At 38.6% G+C, this 17,367-nt stretch overlaps 1 protein-coding gene across 5 annotated transcripts in view; it reads left to right on the top strand.

Moving 5' to 3' along the window:
• Window positions 1-1,320: 1,320 nt before the first annotated feature.
• The window catches only part of ZNF546 (zinc finger protein 546), a 32,287-nt gene continuing 16,240 nt past the window's right edge, over window positions 1,321-17,367 (top strand). Inside the window, exons 1-4 of one of the 5 annotated variants that reach the window (XM_081274930.1) lie at window positions 1,321-1,380; window positions 9,792-9,877; window positions 11,916-12,042; window positions 13,068-13,163. In XM_081274930.1, the coding sequence (XP_081131056.1) occupies window positions 9,869-9,877; window positions 11,916-12,042; window positions 13,068-13,163 (232 nt within the window). In that variant the 5' untranslated portion in view covers window positions 1,321-1,380; window positions 9,792-9,868. The other 4 variants (XM_081274929.1, XM_081274931.1, XM_081274928.1 and 1 more) reach the window with 4 other exon arrangements.

Genomic DNA, 17,367 nt, shown 5'->3' with positions numbered 1-17,367 from the left:
TGGACCCAGCACTGTAGCTCCTCTTGCTGAGGCAGGGACACATCAGGTTAGGCCAATCTTGAAACAAGGGAAAGCAGGGTGGCACCTGAGTCTGGTGTCCATGGTGGTCTAGCACCTGCTTATGTTGTTATATCAACCCATATAGATAATTGTGAGCTTATATCATTACATCTAGCTTCAATCTAGTATCATAAGGCTCATTTTTGTTTTCTCCCTTTTCATATCTAATTCCCTGTTCTGACAGGGACAAGCCTGGTTTCATTTCCCTTAATATATTTACCTTGTGCATCAGTTCCCCTGTGACTAACAAACTCAACACTGCGTGTATTCTCCTCACCCTGCTTGGGTGTTGACATTCACCACTCCTTACTGCCTTTTGGGCCACAACACCCAAACCTAGGCAGCCCTCACACTCAACTGCCTCTTCACCTGCTTGGACTCAGATCCCACTCTGGGCAGTCCTGTAACACCGTCCTTGATACTGCTCAGGTTGACCTCTCATGCTGGTCTACTCCTCCACTTGGACTGTCCTCTGTTAGGCACTAGTACCCTGCATTAAGGCATCCCCTGCACGAAAATCCTTTTCCTAAGACTCTGAGCTGGAGCTGGGGTTGTAGCTCAGCAGTAGAGTGTTCACCTAGCATGTGCAAGCGCTGGGTTCGATCCTCAGCACCATATAAAAATAAATAAATAAACAAAATAAAGGGATTGTGTAACTACAACCTTAAAAAAAAATGAGTTGCTGCTGTGAGCCATCTTGTGGCTTTAGAACAGTAATCTTCAGAAAGGGATGAGGAAGAGCAAAATGCGTTATTTGAAACCAGGCGATTAGTTCTCTGATGGACTTTGCACAGACTAAGATGTGCTCCTTATATTCATTGCACGCTGTCTCACCTGCATAAATACTACCCACATGCAGCCAGAGAAGCGCAGTTGCTCCTGTAACCCTCAGAGTGACACACATGCGACCATAAGGCCAGGCGCAAAAGACCACACGGTTTTGAAATACACATATTGAGTTCCTGCTGTGTACAAGGCGCCAGACAAGCAGGAGAAAGAAACAGTTCCACTTTATGGTGCCTGCGCCCAGTCCCGCACCCTCGCTGCCTAGGTCTCGGATTCTCGGATGTACTCGTCGGTCAGGTACTGAGGGTTGGTTAGCCGAGACAGCCGCCAAGTCTGAGGACCAGTCAAGGGAACCGCCGGATCCCGTATGTTTACGCCTGCGCAGAGTCCAAGCCTACATATCCGGGCCAAGGACTACGTATCCCAGAAGCCCTACAGGTGGCGTTATCCGGGATCTTGAGAGCCCTTCCGGTGCGTCCTTGAGGGTTCAGCCACCGAGGAGCTAGTCGCACCCTAGAAAGAAGTCCGTGCTAGGTGAGGTGGAGCGGAACTCTTGGGGGTAGGAACGCGACTGGGCTGCCTCCGGAAATGAGAGCCCCGAGGCACGTATGTGGGATATCGTGCCCCGAGCCTCAGGCCCGTGCGTGCGTGAGGAGCGGAGAAGGGCGATTTGGGGTCCAGGTGTGATAATATGCGCTCGTGCGGGACTGTGTGCGTTCACGGCCGGGCTGGGACTCCTGGGAGGTGGGTGCGGTTGTGAGGCTGAGAACGGCTCTTGGCTGTTCGGTGCGTGTCATTGACCCGCGCAAGGTCCCTGCAGCTCTCTCCGTCTTCTCCCCTTGCAGCAGTGTTCCCGAGATAGGAGTCAGATATTGAGCCTTAGAATAAAGGGTTCCAGAAAGGCACAGACCTAGGCTTGGGGTGGGACCGTATGGAGCTAGAAGTGTCTCTGAGACTGACTTCTGGGACTTAGGGGCGCTGTCGGGCAGCTGCGTTTTTCAAAACTGCAACATTCCCCCCCCCCCCCCCCCCCCCGCCCCTGACCTAGGAATCTGCTGTGAATTCAGATTCCAGCCTCCTCTGGCGTCTGTCTAGTCGTGTGAGGCCACGGCAGACGTGGCCCTGGAGATTTCCCAGACCTGTGCTCTAAAGAAACGCAGGAGATATATATATATATATATATATATATCACATTCATGATTTCCTTCTTTCCCAGTCCTCCATTCCAAAACAAACGAACAACAAAAATAAAATAAGTAAATAAGGAGGTAAAAATTATTGTAGCACATCTAACAATCTAGATCTAGTTCCAGGTGCGTTTGTTTTTTCTTTATTCAAAATATGGGGTTTGTGTTTTTAGGATGTGAAAACATTTGGTTTTCTTTTGTTGAAATGTCTAGGGACCTGTTCTTGGCCTGCCTTCCCTGCAGATTGGCTGTGGATCCCCCTTCTTTTTGGTCTCCACATTCTTCCTCCTCATTTTTCAAATCATTTTTCTGCACTCAATTAACATGGTAGAGAAATGCATATCATGGAATCTAATGTTAAAACTTTTTTTAAAATTAAGATTAATGTTTAGGTAGAATGGCAATATTGATTTCCAAGATCCTAGCTTTAAAAAGTAAGGAAACATCGGAGATAGTTGATTGGTATCAGTCAAGTCACATGGCTGTCCTTCTGCTTTATGATCTTAAAAATTAATTTGTTCTAATTTGTTATACCTGACAGCAGAATGCATTTCAATTCATAGTACACATATGGAGGACAAATTTTCATTTCTCTGGTTGTACACAAAGTAGAGTCAAATCATTCGTGTCTTCATACATGTACCTAGGGTAATGATGTCCATCTCATTCCATCATCTTTTCTACCCCCATGGTCCCTCCCTTCCCCTCTCTCCTCTTTCCCTCTCCAAAGTTCCTCTATACCTTTCATGCTCCCCCCACTCCCGTTATGGATCAGCATCCACTTATTATGGAAAATATTTGGCCTTTGGTTTTACTTCGCCTAGCATGATATTCTCCAACCTGCAAATGCCATGGTTTTATTCTCTTTTAATGCTGAGTAATATTCCATTGTGTATATGTACCACAGTTTCTTTCTCCATTCATCTATTGAAGGGCGTCTAGGTTGGTTCCACAATTAAACTATTGTGAATTGTGCTGCTATAAATATTGATGTGACTGTGTCACTGTAGTATGCTGATTTTAAGTCCTTTGGGTATAAACTGAGGAGTGGGATGGCTGGTTCAAATGGTGGTTCCATTCCAAGTTTTCCAAGAATCTCCATACTGCTTTCCAGATGATTTGCAGTCCCACCAGCAATATTTGAGTGTGCCTTTTCCCCTACATCCTTGCCAACAATTATTGTTGCTTATATTCTTTTTTAAAATAAATTTTTTAGTTATCAATGGACCTTTATTTTATTTATTTATATGTGGTGCTGAGAATCTAACCCAGTGCCTCACACATGCTAGGCAAATTCTCTACCACTGAGCTACAACTCTAGCCCCTTGTTGCTTGTATTCTTAATAACTGCTATTCTGACTGGAGTGAGATGAAATCTTAGAGTACTTTTGATTTTCATTTCTCTAATTGCTAGAGATGTTGAACTTTTTTTCATATATTTGTTGATCGATTGTATATCTTCTTCTAAGAAATGTCTGTTCAGTTCCTTAGCCCATTTATTGATTGGGTTATTTGTTTTTTTGTGTGTTAGGTTTTTTGAGTTCTTGCAGATTAGTTCTCTATCTGATATGCATGTAGTAAAAATTTGTTCCTATTCTGTAGGCTCTCTCTTCATCCCACTGATTGTTTCAAAGAAGCTTTTCAGTTTGAATCCATCCCATTTATTGATTCTTGATTTTATTTCTTGTGCTATAGGAATCTTGTTAAGGAAGTCGGCGCCTAATCTGACATGATGAAGATGTGGGCCTACTTTTTCTTTCATATATGTGTTTGTGTCTCTGTGTGTGTGTGTTTATGTATATGTATGTTAGTTATAGTTGGACACAATGCCTTTATTTTATTTATTTATTTTTATGTGGTACTGAGTGCCTCACACAAGCGAGGCAAGCACTCTACCACTGAGCCACAACCCCAGCCCTGGGCCTACTTTTTCTTCTATTAGGTGCAGGGTCTCTAATAGACCTGTTTAATTCCTAGGTCTTTGATCCTCTTTGAGTTGTGTTTGTGCGTGGTGAGATATTTTGTTTCATATGGATTTCCAGTTTTCCCAGCACCATTGTTGAAGAGGCTATCTTTTCTCCAATATATGTTTTTGGCACCTTGGTCTAGTATGAGATAACTGTATTTATGTAGTTTGTCTCTGTGTCCTCTATTCTGTACCATTGGTCTACTAGTCTATTTTGGTGCCAATATCATGCCATTTTTGTTACTATTGCTCTGTAGGATAGTTTAAGGTCTGGTATGGTGATGCCACCTGCTTCACTTTACATGCTAATGATTGCTTTAGCTATTCTGTGTCTCTTATTTTTCCAGATGATTGCTTTTTCTATTTCTATAAGGAATATCGTTGGGATTTTGATTGGAATTGCATTAAATCTGTACAGTTCTTTTGTAGTATGGTCATTTTCATAATATTAATTCTGCCTATCCAAGAACAAGGGAGGATCTTTCCATCTTCTAAAGTCCTCTTTAATTTCTTTCTTCAGCATTCTATAGTCAGTTTTCATTGTAGAGGTCTTACATCTCTTTTGTTAAGTTGATTCCCAAGAATTTTTTTTTTTTGAGGCCATTGTAAATGGAGTAATTTTCCTAGTTTCTCTTTCAGTGGATTTGTCACTGATGTACAGAAATGCATTATGATTTATATTGATTTTATATCCTGCTCCTTTGCTGAATTCATTTGTTAGTTCTAGAAGTTTTTTTTTTTTTTTTGAGAGAGAGAGAATTTTAATATTTATTTTTTAGTTCTCGGCGGACACAACATCTTTGTATGTGGTGCTGAGGATTGAACCCGGGCCGCACGCATGCCAGGCGGGCGCGCTACCGCTTGAGCCACATCCCCAGTCCTAGAAGTTTTTTGATGGAATTTTTTGGATCCTCTAAGTATAGAATCATGTAGTCAGAAAATAGTTCTTCTTTTCCTATCCATATCCCTTTAATTTCTTTCATCTAATTGCTCTGGCTAGAGTTTCAATGATGAACAATAATCAACTTTAAATTTCATGTGAACCTTACTTATTAATGTTGGGATTTTAACACATTTTTGTAAGGAGTATATCTTGATTCTGATTTCAGATTCTGAAGGATAGAAATTGCATTTTTCAGTCAAAGGACATAGAGACTCTCCAACTCCTAGTTAGAGGAGGTAAATCTCCCTAGCCACAGGTTTTTATTCCTCTGTGTGAAGGGAGAAAAGGGAAGTGCCAAGGAACCCTTCTATTTTGATGAACTTTCAGGTATTCACAAATCAATTATGGCACAATTTAGTTGATAAGATAGGACTATATATTATTATAGATTTTAAAAGTGACATTCACAGGACATAGCAGTACTCTCCATATTCAGGTATGTTTTGAGGCTCCTTTATGCCAATAATATTTTATAGGATTCATTTGTAATAGTAGGAAACAGAGTAAGATAGTAATAGCTAAAATTTTCATGAAAATATATATTCATAGGATATGAGTACAAAATTGAACCTCATATTAAAGTACACTAACACCTTATTAGATCCTTTTAGCTAGTACTATGTTAAAGAATGATACCTCCCTTCAGTAGCTTAAAGGACAAGGGGAGATGTCTTGGTTATCTTTCTGAGAAACTGTTTTATTAATGTTGTTAATTTAAAAGAATTGTTACTTGGGCTGGGGTTGTAGCTCAGTGGTAGAGCGTTTGCCTTGCATGTGTGAAGCACTGGGTTCAATTCTCAGCACTGCATACAAATAAATAAAAGTTCATCAACAACTAAACAAATTTGTTAAAAAGAGTAGATGTGATACCCAGATTTTACTGTGGAAAAAAGGAAAAAGTAGAAAATAATTCTACTTAAGAACAATGGAGTAAGAAACATATAATGTCCTTTATTTTAATAATATCCCTAACTTCTATTAAATAGTTACATGCCAGTATGTGATATAGAGGTATTTCCTCAACACAATTCTCTGAGTGTGGGTGCTTATCCCTAGTTTACCAGTAGGCTACCTGAGTGTGGGTGCTTACCCCTAGTTTACCAGTAGGCTACTTGAAAGTGTAATAGCTGTCAGACTGAGATTCACATTCTGAAAGTCTGACAACAGAAACTGTGTTGTTAATGGCTACATTACAATACTTTCCACAATTTCTCATAGTTCTGAATTTCCTGTATCAATCTGTAAATCATAGTGAATATCATTCTCCAGTAATCAATAAGGAACAATATGAGCATACTAACAAGGTGGTAGTTTGTTATTGTAACTATAATTTGTTTAACCTGTTGCCTGCTACAGCTACTTAGATTTATAATATTTAGTTATTATAAGTTATTATATGATGAACATATCATGCATATATTTTAAAGTGCTTAAGTACCATTTCCAAAGAAGAATGACTAAAAATGAAATTTAGTCAAATTATCAGATGTAAGGGGTCACAGTATGTTGGATCTTGTAGTAATTAGAGGAATACAAGAAATGAAAACACAAAGTTACTACTCTCTAATTATTTTTAATATAGCAAAGGATATAAAATCAGAATAGATGAATAAGTATAAGGTACAAGGTAAAAAAAAACAACACTAAAGGAATTCTGATCATATGCCTTAAGAGTTCACAAGAAGGATAGTTGGGCGCGGTGACACACATCTGTTATCCCAGCGGCTCTGGAGGCTGATGCAGGAGGATGGCAAGTTCAAAATCAGCCTCAGCAAAAGCAAGGTGCTGAGCAACTCAGTGAGACCTTGTCTCTAAATAAAATACAAAATAGGATTGGGGATATGGCTCAGTGGTCGAGTGTCCCTGAGTTCAACCCCCAGTGCCTCTACCCCCGCCCCCCAAAAAAAGAGTTCATAGGAAGGAAATGTCATTTCTCTAACCACCAGCATTAGATTTTGACCAGATTATTCTGAACTCGGGGGAACTCTGGTGGTAAGTCAATTTTATGTTGTATGCTTTTTTTTTTTTTTTTTAAGTTTTGGGTGGACACTATATCTTTGTTTATGTGGTGCTGAGGATCGAACCCAGTGCCTTACACATGCTAGGCAAGCGCTCTACCACTGAGCCACATCCCCAACCCATGTTGTATGCTTTATACCAGCACTGTGCAAAAGAACTTTTCATTCTCTGGTATGGTACCTGTTAACTACATGTGGCTATTAAGAACACAATATGTGGCTAGTATGATTGAGGAACTGAAATTAGATTTAGATAGACATATGTTGCTGTGGTTATTGTATTGGATGGCACAAATCCATACCTTACAGTCTTTATTCTAATGAAGTTAGATTTAAGGTGAGACTAACAAGATTATTCAGTAGCAATTTGGAGGATGTTGTGGCAGAAAGGAGAGTTTCAGAACCAAACTGTCAGGAATACATCTGTCAGGACTGCAAGAAAGGAAGGCTCATTGTGATCAGTGTTGACATGTATGACATGGCAGTACCTTAGTATACTAGGCAAATGTTTAAAAGTCAGGATTGGGGGTGAAGCTAAATGTTATAGCACTTGCCTAGAATCTAACTTTTGTTCTTTTTTTGCTGGGAGTACAGGAGATTGAACCCAGGGGCACTTAACTTCTGAGCCACATCATCAGTGTGTATATGTGTGTGTGTGTGTGTGTGTATATATTAATATACATATAAATTAATATATATACACATCTATCTAGATAAGATTTTATATATATTAGATAAGTTGTAGATGGATACAATTCTTTTATTTATTTATTTTTGTCTGATGCTGAGGATCAAACGCAGTGCCTCACATATGCTAGACAAGAGCTCTACCACAGAGCCACAACCCCAGCCCATCCCCAGCCTTTTTATTGATTGATTGATTGATTGATTGATTGTGGTGCCTAGTATCAAACCCAGGGCCTTGTGCGTGTGAGGCAAGCTGTCTACCAACTGAGCTATATCTCCAGCCCTTTTTTATTTTTTATTTTGAGACAGGATCTAAGTTGTTACAGACTCACTAAATTGCTGAGGCTGGCCTTCAAATTGAGATCCTCCTGCCTCAGCCTCCTGAGTTGCTAGGAGTACAGGAATGTAACACTGTGCCTGACTTTTCTTAGCATTCTTGAGGTCCTAGGTTCAATCCCCAGCACTGCAAAACAAAACACAGTCAGAGTTGATTGAACTGTTAAGAGCTAAAGGGGAAAAAGACATTCAATAAAAACATATCAGCTGTTTTTAGATTATTTTGAACCTTTTCTCAAAGTTCAAGAGAGAACTATTTACAGAAAGAGGAATTTTCTCTTATCAAAATGAAATAAATACATGTATCTGCTTGTGAGTTTATTTAAAATTGTTTTTGAATTTTATGGATTATACTTAAACAAAAAGAGTATCATAATAAGTAAAGCAGTAGTATTGATATATGGCTGTGTACACATTCTGGACTTTTTCTCTGTCTTGATTTTTGCCTGTCTTTCACTCTGTGTGTGTTGTGTGGGTGTATGTTTTACAAATGTAAACTAATTTGCTCCAACATGTTTTATATTTATATTTATACATTCTGATTTTAGCCTAATTTTTTATAATATATCCTGGATATTTTCCACATCTTCTAAATATTTTCTCCAGTTTAGTAGTAGTTAACATATACTTAATATTCTGTTAATTCTGACGTAACTCATACATCTTAATACACATTTGCAGTCATTTGCTTTAAACAGATCCTTGAAGTAGGTTTGCATGGCTGAAGTCTTTCATATACTTCTATGTGCCCTATTTTAAGGTTGTGCAAACCTATAATGTCTACAAAGTAACCATTTTCTCTCCCTTGCTCATACAGCAATATCTTTTTAAAATCTTCCATTATAGCAATGTAAACTGATTGTTTCTTTTTTACATTAAGGAGTATTTCCTTAATCCTGTTGAAATTTAAGAAATTCAGTGGGTGATGTATTTCGTGAATTACCAATGCTCAGATTTCACTCAAAGTAAGAAATCCTGCAAAATCCAGCAAAAGCCATAGTTGGAAGAAAATTGACTTTACTAAAAATACACCTCTTCCTCTTACTGTGAGTTTTGGCAAAGTACTTTGCTTTGCGCTTCCTTACCTCCTCTGTTGGAGATAATTGCGTGATGAAATGCTAAGGGACCATCACACTGAAGATCCTAGAGATGTTTCATTTTGTTCTCGGCCAATGTGGTCATGAAGTCTCACCTCCCGAGGCTTGATATTGAGGTGTGTGTGTGTGTGTGTGTGTGTGTGTATAGTCGTGACTTCATGCGGGAAAGCAAAATAGACAATCCTGATAGGAAACAGAGGTTGGTTGAAAACAGCACAGAGGATTCTGGGGGCTGTAGTTCTGGCTGAGCAAGAACTCCGGTCAGTTTTGCAGTGGGAAATACTCCCTACTTTTTTCTGCCTCCATGTCTCAGAATCTAGGCACACATTCAAGCCATGAATTATATTGAGGTTTGCATGGGATGGCCACATCTTAGCTCTTAGGTGAACATGGACAAAGACTTAGGGACGTCATTCAATTTCAGTAACAGATCAGCATCATCAGAAATTGGGATGGGCCAGGAGGCCCTTCTGCTGGAATGAGGGGTTTGGCTTCCTGCAGGAGGTCCTGCAGGAGGTCTGGCAGGTAGTTCCTTTGGCCTAGGGAGGGCATGGCTTCATCCATGATTCTGCTCATCTCTCCACATTAGTACGTGCACATGGTGGGGTTGAAAATAGAAATGAAGGAAAAACTGCTTCATATTGGCATTAAATTATTTGTGGAGTTCTGACATATACCTACCTAGTCTCAAAGTCACGTGTTCCTCCACAGGCCTGGCTTCTCTGGACTCTGCTTCTGCAGTGGAGGGAACCCACAGAGGACTGACAAGTTCTTACAGTTCTAAAATCATGGCCCATGTAAGTTCCTGTTTCTCTTCCTTGAAATACTATATTTTAAAATTTATGTGGTCAATTCTAAGTTTTATTTTGTAGTTCTGGGATCAAAGCCAGGAGAACTCTCACTTGCTAGTCAGACTCTCCACTACTGACCCACACTCCCCTCCCCCTATGCAGTTTTTTTATTGTCCTGAGACTTCCTTCCTAAGACAGCCCTGTGAAGCCTGCTCCTCAGTTACTGTGACCAGAGTGAGGGATGGTGCCAAACTGCCTGGTGTCCTCTTCATCTACCCTTGTTTTCTCTTACCTGTGCTCACCTACTCATCCCTCATCTGTGTGCCTCGTCTTCTTGCAGGAGCATTGACAGAGCAGCGAAAGATGAAGTCCCTCAAGGGAAATATTTGAGCTTCTGTCATCAGATTCATGATTCTGTGAAACAGGGTTCCATCCAACTTCAAAGGCCTGTTTTCCAGGTCGATGGAATATATTGTTGAGCGTGTTGCCATCCCAGATGAAGACATAGATCTTATGCACTGAGAGGCTTAGAGGTCTCAGTGGGAGTGCAATGGGGGCTGTGTTTGGGGGCTTTAGGGATCTAGTCAGGGGATTATCTAAGGGATGAGCAATAGGACAAAAGTCAGTTTAGCTTTGTGGTTGAGAATGTTGTACTGGTCTCATGACATCAGCGTCCTGTAGCTCAGGAACGAGGCAGGTGTTATTGAAGGATGGGGAGGTTGTAGGCAAGAAGGTCTTCCAGATTCCCAATGATGGATGAAAATAGGCTGATGTCAACATTTTATCCAACGTAAGCCCTTAAGTATAAAAGAAAGATTAACTGACTTGTCCACAAGATGGACGTGTTTATTTTATGTTACTCTAATGAATAGCCTAGGCTGTGTACTTTGTAAAGAAATGATTTATTTTGGCTTACAGTTCTGGAAGCCCATGGTCAGGGGGCCACATCTGGTGATGACCTTCTTACTGGCAGAGTCCCAAAGCATTTCAGGGAGTCACACAGCAAGACGCAGGGCACATCCATGCATGTCCATGTTCTCTGATTTCTTTCTTCTTATGTAGCCACTAGTATGATCATGGGGTCTCTACCCTGATAAGCTTATCTAATTCTAATCACTTTCCAAAGGTCCCGCCTCTGAACACCATAGTCAGATTGAGTTCCATTCTGTTTAAGGTATGGATCTCATTATGTTACCCAGGCTGGCCCCTAATTCCCGGGCTCAAGTGGACCTTCTGCTTCAGCCTCCCTCTCAGGAGGCTGGGACTACAGGCATGCAGCACTATGCCCAGATCCACCTCTTAATACCTCATAGGGATTAAATTTCAACACATCCTTAGGGACATGCGTAAACCATACTCAACCCATAGCAATAGATAATACAATTAACTAGCCAATAAATATATTTCCTAATGATTTTATGACATTCTCTTGTGTAAAGATGAACTTGAAGTTGATGAAATCATATAATGTCACTCAAGTTCTGTTTTTTAAGAGATTTGAGAGTACTTTTGGAGAAAAAAATGTCTTTTTCCTAATGACCTGAAGGGAGAAAGAATGAAGAAACTGATATTTATTCAGAATTTAAAATGCAGGTACAAGCAAGCAGTGTGTGCTTGCGTATGCTGTTTCATTGAATTGGGAAACTTGGATTTTTTTTTGGTCATTCCCATACCTTTGGATAATTTTGTTATCTGATGGCATGCAGGACATTTTGTCTTTATCACTAGTATTCTTTAAAAGCATGTAAGCACTCAACTTCAAAAATACTAATTTCCTGGGCTGGGGTAGAAGCACAGTGGTAGAGCACTTGCCTAGCACACGTGAGGCACTGTATTTGATCCTCAGCACCACATTAAAATAAATCAATAAAGGTATTGTGTCCACCCACAACTATACAAAAATATTTTAAAAAGAATAATTTCCTTATTTTTGCAAGCTCAAGTCCCAGTTTGCTTGCTTACAGTGTTGCTTCTTTCCTGCCAGTTTTTTATCTTGAAAATGCATTTTAAAAAACTTTTATAATACATGGATTTGTTATTTCAGGTGTCCTTGGCATTCAGGGATGTGGCCATAGATCTTTCTCAAGAGGAGTGGGAGTGCCTGGACACTGCTCAGAGGGACTTGTACAGGGAGGTGATGTTGGAAAACTACAGCAACCTCATCTCACTGGGTAAGATACCCACCCACGTCATTTACAGTCTGTTTTCTGGAATATCAGCTCTCTCCACTGTTGAACTTTAGAGCTTTGTTTTAAGAAGCCAGTTGAATTTCTGCCCCTATTTCTAAAGAAATGGTTTGAACATTGTGGGATGGAAATGACACCTGTGTTTCCATTCGTTATTGACACTCATTCCTCCCTCTGGCCCCTCCTGTTATTGCCTGTTTTTCTAGGTGATTTGTAGATTTGAGTTGTGTGACATTTTCAGAAACTAGGTTTCATCTAATATTTCTACAGTGGCTCTGTATTAAGGTCTGGCCCACCTGCAAGAGAACAGTTAGAATTAGGGTTTTGCTTTTTTTTAGGTTATCAAAAGAACTTCTCTGGATTAAATGGTGGAGGATTGGGTTGCAAAATTCATTTAAAATCAAGCAAACACACACTATCTGGAAGAGACATATTCTTTTTTACCTGCTTTATAGTTGAAAGTTAGTCTATGAAGTTTGCTTTTTCCATTGAAGAAATGTCTAAGGGGGAACATGAAAGTATTTTAGGAAACAGTATATTTCTCTATGCAAAATAGTAACAACAAAATACTTCCATAATTTCTAGGCATCCTTTTAAGCCCCTTTGTGTTTGTGTTCTCACTTCAGCCCTATGAAGTAGTGCATTTGATAACAGTGCAACACTGGATGGTAGCTTTTCAAGGTCCTACAGCTGGAATGATTGGCAGATTTGAAGCCAGCCATGGGGCTGCACAGTGTGTGCTCACGGTGCCTCTGTAGACTCCCTTTGAAAGCAAACTGGACCTTTTTCCTCTCTTACCTGGTCTCTTTAGTCCCATACTCATGGGTCCATCTTAATGTGACTGTTCCATGGCCTTTTTCTATTTTGTCTTGAAGGCTTTTTCAAATACCATTTGACCTACAGTTGATTGTGAATGTAACCAAGTCCGCATGTAGTCATTTTGAGGCTGTGGTTGGGATTTGGTGGGTTTTTTTCCCTATAACATGTATCCTGTTTTTTCTCATGAGCAGGATGTATCATTCCTAAGCCAGATGTGATTGTTTTATTGGAGCAAGAGAAAGATCCATGGCTGGAAACGAGGGAAGAAACAAGAAGGCGGTCCTCAGGTGAGTGATGGCAGACCAGGCAGGGAGCCAGCGTAAGCTATGGCTCACTGGCTCAGGGAGGAGGCACTTCGATGAGATGTTTGAAGTCTCACTTCAAAGGCCCAGATCCTGTGAAGCCTGTGAAAAATTAGGAAATTAGGCTCTTCTCTCTTCTGTCATGTTCCTTTTTTTTTTTCCCCCCAACAGTGCTCGGGATGCAAGCCCTTTCACTGAGCTACATCCCCAACTCCTATAAATTTTAGAGCTGGTTGCTGGTTGCTTCCCATCTCAAGGAGTGGTGCTTTCTTTATTACCCTTTGACAGCCATTTACCAGTTTCCAGGTCCTTTTTTTACATGTAGATTTATGTTAATTTCTCCATTTTTTAGAATTAATTTTAACAAGTATTTCCTATTTATCTAGCGTAAGCCACTGTACTTACTGTGTTAGAGTCTAGGTACTACTGATGATTGTTCCTATTGTCATAGAGATGTTGATATCGTAATAAGGAAAACTAAACAGACAATATCAGGTTTAGATATGTATTTTGAAGAAAATTAAGCCAGATAAGGGGACAGTATTGGAACATTGTGAGGGCTACTTTAGATAAGATCAGGAAAGGCTATCCAAATTGATGAACTTTGAGCAGACATGAAATAAGGTCTCAGAATACCCTTCCTCAAAAGTCACATGGCCTAAGCTTCTGAGGCTGGTTTGGAAACTGCCATCCTCCTGCCTCAGCCTCCTAAGCTTCTGGGATTACAGGCATGTGCCAGAGCACCTGCCAAATGTATTTTCTTAATCATATATGGGTACGTGGGTACGTGTTTTTATGTAACCATTTTAAGTGTCAGTGTCTAATTTTTAAAAATAGTTTCATTGAAGTAGAAATGAAATTGGCATAATGTAAACTGCATATTTAAAATATAAAATTTGATAAGTTGGCATGTATATTATGAAAACATTACAAAATTAAAATAATAGCCAATTCTTGCAAAAACAATCTTCCTCATGCCATTCTCTACCCCCTGCCCAGGCTCCCACTGTTTGTTGGTCTGTGACTTCAGATTAGTTTGCATTTTCTAGAATTTTGTATAAATGGAATCATTTAATGATTGTTCATTTAGCCTTAGTCAGCATAATTATTTTGAAATTCATTTTTTTTTTTAAAGAGAGAGTGAGAGAGGAGAGAGAGAGAGAGAGAGAGAGAGAGAGCATTTTTTTTTAATATTTATTTTTTAGTTCTCGGTGGACACAACATCTTTGTTGGTATGTGGTGCTGAGGATCGAACCCGGGCCGCACGCATGCCAGGCGAGCGCGCTACCGCTTGAGCCACATCCCCAGCCCTGCTGAACATTTTTTAAAAAATAATATTTACTGATCTTTTGTATTTCCTCTTCTGAGAACTGTTCAGATGCTTTGCCCATATTTTTAAACTGGATTTTTAAAAAGTTTTTTGAGTTATTCTTATATTCTGGGTATTAACCTTGTCAGGTGAATAAATGCCAAATATTTTCTTCTGAAGAGGTTTCATCACTATAGTTTCCTTTACTGTGTGGAAGCTTTTTAGTTTGACATAATCCCATTTTTATGCTCATGTTTTCTGTGCTTTTGAATTCCTATCTGGAAAATCATTGCCTATACCAATATCTTGAAGTATTTTCCCCTGTGTTTCCCCCAAGTAATTTAAGTTTCAAGTCTTAAAGATTTTGAATTTAGATCCTTAGATCCCTTGCTCTGTACAGAGTAAGGGATTGAAGTCTAGTTTCAATCTCTTGCTTGTGGATGTCCAGTTTTCCCAGCAACATTTGCTGAAGAGGCTGTACTTACTCCAATGTATGTTTTGTGTAATGTTGATAATCTTATTTGTATACCTTTCTTATTTGTGTACCTTTTATTTCTCTTGCCTAAGATGCGTAGTTTATTTCTGAGTACTCATTCTGTTCCTTTGTTTTATGTATCTGTTTTTGTGTCCATACCATGCTGTTTAGATTACTGTAGTCCTATATAGCATGTATTCAAATTGGGTATTACGATGCCTCCAATTTTGCTCTTTTTTGCTCAAGAATGCTTTGGCTATTTGGGGTCTTTTGTGTTTCCATATAAATTTTAGGATTGTCTTTTCTAATTCTGTGAAGAATATTGTTGGTATTTTGATGGCAGTTGCATTGAATCTAGAGTTGCTTTGGATAGTATGAACATGGTAGGTCCTTCTACCTTGTGTTGTCTTCCATTTCTTCAGTGTTTTCTAATTTTCATCATAGAGGTCTTTCATTTTCTTAAATTATTCTAGGTATTTGTTGGGGGGAGGGCTATTCTGAATGGAATTGCTTTTATGACTTCTCTGCAAATTCATTATTGGTACAGAAAAGTTACCGATTTTTATATTTTTTTAAATACTATTAATATATTGGATTCATTTATCCATTCTCACAGTCTGTCTTTTGGTGCATTTTTTAAGTTTTTTCTATGTATAGAATCATATTTGCAAACAGGGATAATTTGACATCTTTTCTTATTTGTATACCTTTTATTTCTCTTGCCTAATTGCTCTAAAATTTATAGTACTAGTTTATTTCTAGTATATGGAATGAGAGCTGACATCCTTGTTTCTGACCTTATAGGAAATGCTTTGTTTTTTTCCCCATTAGTATGTTATTAGCTATGTGTTTGTCATATATAGCCTTTGAGATATGATCTTGATGTTCCTTATTTAAGGCTTTTATCATGAAGAGATGTTGAGTTTCAGCAAATTCTTTTCCTGCATCTTTGAGGTTTTGATTTTTATTCTTCATTCTATGTATTATTTTAACTATCCTTATATCCCTGGAATGAAACCAGTTTGATCATGGGTATGATATTTTTGTTATGCTGTTGAATTCAATTTGCTAGTATTTTGTTAAGAATGTTTGCATCTATGTATATATTGGTCTATGGTTGAGTTATGTGTATGTTTCCTTGCCAGGTTTTGACCTTGTAGAATGAGTTTTGAAGGATCACGTCCCTTCTAATTCTGTGGAACTGTTTGATAAGCATTGGTGTTAATTCTTTAAAAGTTTGATAAAATTTAGCAATAAGCCCATGTGGTCCTTTTTTTTTTTTGGAAATGATTACTGATTCAGTTCATTGCTTTTTTTTTTTTTTTATAGTTGTAGATGGACAGAATGTCTTTATTTTTTTGTGATGCTAAGGATGGAACCCAGTGCAAGTGCTCTGCCACATGGATACAGCCCCAGCCCTCAACTCATTACTTATTGGTTTAGATCAGTTGTTTTATATCATTCTATGTATATTATATTCATGATTCGATTTTCATAGGTTCTTAGTATCCACACATTTGTCCAATTTCTTCTAGATTTTCCAACTTCTTAGCATGTAGTTTTTCAAAATAATCCCTAATTGATTTATGTGATATAGAATATAATGTTTCCTTTTGAATCTCCAGGTACTCTGATGTTTTTCTGATATTTTGTCTGGGTGAGCTATCCATTGGTAAGAATGGGATATTGAGATCCCCTACTATTATTGGACTTATTGAAGCCTATTTCCTTGGTATGTGCTTGTTTATAACATTGGGTGTTCTGAAATTAGGTACATTTGGATTTATAATTGTATCTTCTTGATAAATCTTTTAATCATTATATAGCAACCTTCTTTGTCTTTTTAAAAAAACTTTTTTTTTAATAGTTGTAGACAGAATGCCATTATTGTTTATTTTTATGTAGTGCTGAGGATCAAACCCAGTACCTCATACATGCTAGGCAAGGGCTCTGCTACTGAACTACAGCCCCAGCCCCTCTATTTATGTCTTAAAGGCTGTTTTGTTAGCTGTAAGAATAGCTACTCCTACTTGCTTTAGGATTGTTTGCTTGAAATATTATTTTCTATCTTTTCATTTTTAGCCTGTCTTTATTGGTGAAGTGTTTCTGGTAGGCAGTAGATTGTTGGATATTGTTTATTAATCCAGTCAGCCAGTCTGTCTTTTATTTGGAGAATTTAATGTCTTACATTATTGAAAGATATGGACTTGTGCCTGGCATTTTATTGATATTCTTCTAGTTTTAAATATTTCATGTTTCTTCCTTTTATTCATCTTTGTGATTTGATAATTTACTGTATTCTTTTCTATTTCTCTTTTATACAAGTACTTTTCTAGTATAATTATACTTTCACATTACCTTTCTTCCTCTTCTGAGTGTAGGACTCCCTTAAGCATCTTTTGTTA

This window comes from Spermophilus citellus (assembly GCF_964194105.1).
Source record: "Spermophilus citellus genome assembly, chromosome: 18".
NCBI lineage: Eukaryota > Metazoa > Chordata > Mammalia > Rodentia > Sciuridae > Spermophilus > Spermophilus citellus.
The sequence above is the reverse complement of the archived record's forward strand: the minus strand, read 5'-3'. Positions and strand labels throughout refer to the sequence as shown.